Source organism: Poecilia reticulata, unplaced genomic scaffold, assembly GCF_000633615.1.
Source record: "Poecilia reticulata strain Guanapo unplaced genomic scaffold, Guppy_female_1.0+MT scaffold_224, whole genome shotgun sequence".
In the NCBI taxonomy this organism is placed as follows: domain Eukaryota; kingdom Metazoa; phylum Chordata; class Actinopteri; order Cyprinodontiformes; family Poeciliidae; genus Poecilia; species Poecilia reticulata.
In genome coordinates this window covers 211,676-218,712 of record NW_007615025.1, presented here as the reverse complement: position 1 = coordinate 218,712, position 7,037 = coordinate 211,676, and the positions used below count along the sequence as shown (strand labels likewise).

The 7,037-nt window shown below is 38.0% G+C and overlaps 2 protein-coding genes across 3 annotated transcripts in view; both read right to left on the bottom strand.

Moving 5' to 3' along the window:
- Window positions 1-911, bottom strand: part of cysltr3 (cysteinyl leukotriene receptor 3) — an 11,774-nt gene extending 10,863 nt beyond the window's left edge. The window contains exon 1 of the mRNA XM_008402402.2: window positions 428-911. Within this exon, the coding sequence (XP_008400624.1) occupies window positions 428-503 (76 nt within the window). The 5' untranslated portion in view covers window positions 504-911. The remainder of the gene's footprint in view (window positions 1-427) is intronic.
- A 4,963-nt stretch (window positions 912-5,874) lies between these two features.
- Window positions 5,875-7,037, bottom strand: part of LOC103460298 (high affinity immunoglobulin gamma Fc receptor I-like) — a 7,777-nt gene continuing 6,614 nt past the window's right edge. For both annotated transcript variants that reach the window (XM_017303239.1, XM_017303240.1), the window contains exons 8-9: window positions 6,664-6,747; window positions 5,875-6,142 (exon numbers count right to left, since the gene is read on the bottom strand). In XM_017303239.1, the coding sequence (XP_017158728.1) occupies window positions 6,012-6,142; window positions 6,664-6,747 (215 nt within the window). In that variant the 3' untranslated portion in view covers window positions 5,875-6,011. The remainder of the gene's footprint in view (window positions 6,143-6,663; window positions 6,748-7,037) is intronic.

The window sequence follows — 7,037 nt, the reverse complement described above, 5'->3', positions numbered from 1 at the left end:
TAATAATAATAATGATAATAATGATGATAATAATAATAATAATGATAATAATAATAATAATAATAATAATGATAATAATAATGATAATAATAATAATAATAATAATAATAATGATAATAATAATGATAATAATAATAATAATGATAATAATAATAATAATGATAATAATAATGATAATAATAATAATAATGATAATAATAATAATAATGATAATAATAATAATAATAATAATGATAATAATAATAATAATGATAATAATAATAATAATAATAATGATAATAATAATAATAATAATCCTCCACAGTGAATCTGCAGATAAATATTACTGTAGAATCTAAACATAGATAATGATCCTAGAAGTTCATCCTGAACTTCTGAATCCTGCGTGTTAAACTCAGACATTAAAAGTTTGATCTTTATTTCTCACCCTCCATCCTCGCAGCGGGTTCCGCCTGCAGCTCCTTCATCCAGGCACCGGTCCGGTTCGGGTCCGGTCCGGTCATCAGTCCCGGTCCGGTCCGATCAGCAGCAGCGCTCGCAGCCCTCTGGGTGTCGGTTCGGATCCCRGGGTGAAGTGGTTCCGTGGAAGGGGCGGAGCTCCGTCTCCGGGTTTCTGTCTGGTTCTTCCTGATCCAGGTTCGGTTCCTCAGAGCAGCGGGGGGTGTTCACTTGTGACGTCACAGTTAACCTCCAGTTGGCGCTGGAGGCCAAAATAAAAACATCAATAATAATAATAATAATAATAACAGCAGCGGCGGTCTGGTTTCCAGCAGCCTGAGGGGAAAGAACCGGTTCACAAGAACCGGACTGAGCAGAACGACGTTCATTAAGTGATTCATTCCTTCAGTCGTTCCACGTGGAAACAAATTTAAAGTTACATAACGGCTCATATTTACTTATTTACCCAGAAACCATGAAGAATAAACACTTAAACTGGCTGGAAACCAGCAAGACTCAGCAGGAACTGGGAGATTCCCAGTTCAACCAGTTCAACCAGTTCAACCAGTTCAACCAAATGAAACTGTTATTTTAATCTCAATAATATTCAGAAAGATGCTGTTTATGTTCACTGGATGGTTTTGGTTCATATGAAACATTAATGAGACAAAAACAACAAAACAGAGAATCTGTAAAACAGAATTATGTTTCCACTGCAGAGTTTTCATAAATAAATGTAACTAAAATATATAAAAATGATCAAACATCAAATTAAATGGTAAAAAATAAATACAATATATAACCAAATTCAAAAATAAAAATAAAAACAAATAATAAGGTAATTTTATTCACAATTACCTGTGAATAAAAAACTGAAATAAAATATAAATTGAAGTAAGCACATAAATAGATCAAAGTAAAAAAAAAACACATTTATTCAAAAATAYTTTAGAAAATTATTAGGAATTATAAAACAACTAAATATTAACAAAATAAAATAAAATCAGCAAAAACATTTGGGTCCGAACCGAGCCAACAGTTCAGAGTTTAGTTTGGAAAAGTTTCATAAATGTGTCATAAATAAAACATGAGTGAAGCTTCAGGTGAGTCAGACACCTGGAGGGCTGAGCGCGTCGACCAATCAGAGCTCAGACAGCCAGTCACGTGACCAGCAGCAGCGCTGTGGGAAAATAAAAACCACGAAGCCTCTGGATCAATAATAAATATAGAAACTGATCCAATCAGAGCGCAGACAGCAGGAAGGCAARATGACGTCATCAATACAACATGGTGAGGACATGGCGCCACCTGGTGGCGACTGGAAGTAAGAACTGGAACTTCCGGTTTAGTCTTTACAAAGACTAAACCGGAAGTTTAGTCTTTATAAAGACTAAACTTCTTTGTAAAGACTAAACAATGGGTTCACCTATTGAATATATTACAAAATATATTGATATTATATTATATTATTATATTATATTATATATAATACATTGAATATATTATACATCACCGCAGATGAATTCAGAAGCATCTGCAGAAATCAGTGGTTGGTTTTTGGTTTAAATACAAAAAAAGGGAAACAAGCGAATTTTGGAAATTCAGTAAAAACTAAATGAACAGGAATTAATTTTATTTTCCTTTTTATGTTTACATGTTGAAGTTTTATCTTTATTTTTTTAATGAAAAAACCTCTGGAGGCTTCGGTGTTATGATCAAACTACCACTTTTTTACTTCTGAACATTTATTGCTTTACATCATTTAAAAGGGTGATTATACAAACTGCTCTTATTTGGATGTTTAGGGAAAATGACCAGAAGTTTATGAATAAAACTCATTTATTGTTTTATAATCTCAAAAGTGACAGAAATATCAGCAGACAGACTCACAGAAGGATATAAAATATGAGAAACATCGTCCAGGTATGGAGAAACAACTGGGACGTTTCTGTGCAGCAGCAGAAAAACTTCAGCAAATTCTCACAAATATACAAACAGGATAAAAGTCTAAAAATTAATARCAKAATTTAGGCAAAACTGCCACGTAGTTGAGAAGACGGTACTTCAGTGGAGAGTAATGTGCAGCTGAGTCTAAGACTCTTAAGTCTGAGCCTTTAATATCAGTTATTGACAATAAAACACCAAACCATAAATCAGCGCCGGGATCATCCGATCTTTAATAAACATTTATTCTAATAATTATAATCTGTACTTCCTGCTTTCCTCACATCAGCTCTCATGTTTCTGTTGTTCGGTTTGTCATTCTTTTTTCAAAAGAGATGAAAAGCCTGTTTATGATTCATATTTACATATTAGGGCCATAAAAAGCYGAGCTGTGACTCTGATCAGGGTTTTAATGTCTTAGAGTGGGTCTAGTCAAAGTTCAGACCACCAGGTCTTCATCTATTATTCAGGTCAAATCAGTAAATAACTGATAAAACTGCATTTCAGCTCCTGATGCGTTAAAGCAGATAATGATCCTGAGCCCTGCGGCGCCCCCATGTGGACAGGCATTAATCACTCGGTGCTTCTTCCTGATGGCAGTAAAAACTCACAAACAGATTAAAGAATACTCAAATCTGAGTTTGACCTTTGACCTTAGCTGCTGGGTTCCTTCTTTTAATGATGGAGACAGAAAATCTGATGGGATTAAACCAGAGGCTGAGCAGCAGCACCAGGGCTGCCCAGGTGCATTCTGGGATCTGATGCTCTGATGGCGTCACACACAGAACCAGAACCAGAACCCGACCGTCTGGACCTGCTGCAGAATCCTGTAAGTCCTGTTCATCAAGGATTGAATGTTTTTATATTCTCATGACACCTTGATAGTTTGTGGTACGAAGTGTGGAACAGGAAGTTGTTTTCCAATGGACCAGAACTGGTGGCTTGTTAGATCTTTATATAATCTTAAAGGAAGATCAGGTTCTGTTTCCACGTAACAATCAGGAAGCTTTCAGAGGACGGCTGAAGCTGAGAGAACCTTCATCCATGAAGGGAGGAGATTTCTCTCTGACTCTGCAGAACGTCGACATCAACGATGAAGGAGGATATAGATGTGTGATCAGATATGTCAGCCCAGGAGGAGATTATGTTAGAGTCACCAGGTCCATCACCCTCAACATCTCAGGTGAGTGATTGATCTGATCTGATAGGAATCTGTGGTCAGGAGCAGAAACTGAGAGTTGGAGAGAAAGTTAGAGGAGCAAAGATTCACCAGCCGATGATCTTAGAGCTGAAATGATGAGGAAACGTTACAGATGATGCTCATGACTAATGTCTCTGTTTTACAGAGGCGGATCAACGGCTGCAGCAGAAAACATCCTCGAGTTATGAAACCTGGAGTTATTATGAAACAGATGATAGTCAGTTTATTATAATTACTGTCAGTGTTTCACTTGCTCCTGTTGTTCTTCTGCTCTGTGTTATTTTTCTCATCATCAGGTATAAAACGTCTCTTGGCGACTCGAAGCTCAGATCGTCTCAGAGGAGCAGAGAACTGAGTGAAAGCAAAGATGATAAGTTAGATTTCTGAAAACCTGAATCCTGTTTTCTCCATCAAACTGTTTTTATGAAGCTGCTGAGGCTTTAATTCATTTTTCACTTTCTGCTGTTTCTGCCCATAAATCGGATTAAAACACTAAAATAGAGTCAAATATTATAAAAGAGCCAGAAATGATCTGCATTAAAGGTCCTCATAGAAACACTCAATCCAGAAAAACTTATTTAACAAGCAACAACAATAAAGAATAAAAATAAATAAAATAAACAGAACGCAAGTACAGCAGAGAATATCCATAAAATGGTACAAATCATTAAAATGAAACCAGTGAAGAAAACATATTTAGCTTCTGATCATAAAGGGAAAAACTGAACCTGAAGCCTCATGAACAGTTTCTGATCTTTATTAGAGTTTTTAAGGGAAACATTTATTGATATTTTACCAGTAATCAGAGTTTTATGATTTATAATTATCGTCTGTAATCTACTGAACCGGTCAGATCAAAATGCTGACCTGACCTCCGCCATGACACCCCGTTACCATGGATACGCTGATTCAGACCTGCCAACAGCTTCAGCACCAAACATCCATTAATGTGTTAAAATCCTCTGAGCTCTGAAGAACCAGGACCATCCAGGAAGTGATGGCGATCAAAGGTTTCCATGGAAACAGAGCAGAAATGATGCCATGAAGCTGATGAGTTTGTTACACTTAAATAAAAACAGAAATCTTCCTGTTTACTGTAAATATTCCAGTTCACTGTAAAAAGTTTTAGTTTAATTGTAATAAAATGATTCTGATAGAAAATCTCTGTTCTCATTTGTTCAACATGAAGTTTATTAAATTCACTAAATAAAGATTAAACTTTATCATCGTCTCCTTCTTTGCAGCTTCAATGAATTATTTTTGTTATGTGTAAATATATTAACATGCTGTAGGATTATAATGAATTTAAATTATAAATTAAAATGTATAATTTAACTGTGACAGACTGGTAACCTGGACAGATGACCCGTCCAGGTGACCCGTCCAGGTGACCCGTCCAGGTGACCCGTCCAGGTGACCCGTTCAGGTGACCCGTCCAGGTGACCCGTCCAGGTGACCCGTCCAGGTGACCCGTCCAGGTGACGCGTCCAGGTGACCCGGCCTCTTGCCCAAAATGTTATCTGGAGAGGAACCAGCACCTCCTGACCCACTGAGGGACCAGGTGTTAGAAAATGGATGGATGGATTTCAAATTTAAATTTTAAATTAAAAATTTAAATTAGAAGTTTTGCACATGCCAAGGTGTGTAAGAAACCCAGTTGAGGAAGAGAACCGGTTCTGCCTGCAGCTTCAGGAACGTCTGGTGTTCCTCTGGTTGGAAACCTCTGAGGAAGTCAAGCCGTCAGCGCCGAACCAGAACCAGAACCAAAAAACAGAACCAGAACCAGAAACAGAACCAGAATCACGAAACAGAACCAGAACCAGAACCAGATTTATGTCCACGAAACAGGAATATGATTTCAATTCCCACTGAAATCAAAGTTCAGTCAGAAAACAACAACACTTGGTAAGGAAAAGGAGCATTTCTCTGAAAAACCACCTTCCTCTCATCACCACCAGTCATCTTTAGGTTGTAGAAATGATGTCATTAATAAAGTCAACGTTATTGATAACTTTGTTTGCACTGTGAATAAAAACATAAATCTTCCTGTTTGGTATTTTTATTTTATCGTAAATATTCTTGTTCACTGTAAAAAAAAATGTAGTTTAATTAAAATGATAAAATGATTCTGATAGAAAATCTTTGCTTTCATTTGTTCAACATGAAGTTTATTAAATTCACCAAATAAAGATTAAACTTCATCATCATCATCATCATCATCATCATCATCATCATCATCATCATCATCATCATCATCATCATCATCATCATCATTTCTTCTCTGCAGCTTCAATAATAATATAATTTATTTTCTCTATAAATATAAATATTAACGTCTTTTGATATTTTAATGAATTTAAACGACGAGTCAGCAGGACAGAACCCAGATGAACAGAACCAGCTGGTTTTGGTCGGGCTCTGGGTTTGGTCAGAGGTCAGAGGTCAGGTCAGCAGCTGGACGGGTCGGCCGGGTCCGGTTGGGTCCGGGCGGGTCCGGTTGGGTCACTCTCCACTTCAGCAGGGAGTAAACGACGTGTTGGTCTGGTACCGCTGCTGGTTCTGGAGGGAAACAGAACCCGGGTCAGGAACTGTCTCCATGGAGACGACGTCCCGTCTCCATGGAGACGATGTCTGACTGGTTCGTCGTTCAGAGGTTGAATGGGATCAACTGGGTTGACCAACATCTGACCAATCAGCAGCTGTTCTCGCGTCTTTACCTGTTACCATGGCAACACCGTTGCTGCTGCAAACATCTGCAGCGAGAAGTGAAACTGTTTCTCACACGGGTAAAAATAATGTTCATAACCTCAACATGCAGCACTTAAATAAATAAAGAGGTTAAATGATTACAGATCCAAACTTTAAGCTGTTTTTTAGATTTTTCCTTATTAACAAAAATTTATAATATTTTAGGCAACGACGGAACAAAATTTAGTCGATTCTGATCAATAAAATCAGGATTTGTGTTTGTAAACATGTTTGCATTTCACTGCGTTTAATAATTAATATCAGATTCTGATGCAGTGAAGGTGAGGCGGCGGTGCAGAGAGGTCAAAGGTCACCCGGAGCAGCAGCCTCACCTCTCCCGGTCCTGATGCTGACCGTCCCGTACGTCACGCCTCTCTCTCTCCTCACCGATGAGTAAACGGCTCCCGGATCCGGATCTGCAGCAGAACAGAGTCTGTCAGTGGAACGGCTCCTGATCAGAACGTAGATCTGTGTTTCTAGAAGTGACAGGAAGTGGAGAGCTGCTGGTTCTGGTGGAAACCATCAGAGGTTCTGGAAGAAACTCAGAGAAAGACAAAGATGCTGCCACCGTTCAGAGGATGACGGAGAAACCAGCTGATCTGAGATGAAACCAGAAACACTGAACTGGATCTGGATTCAATCTGGATCTAATCTCCTCTGGATTTAATCTGGTCTGGATTCAATCTGATCTGGATTTAATCTGGAT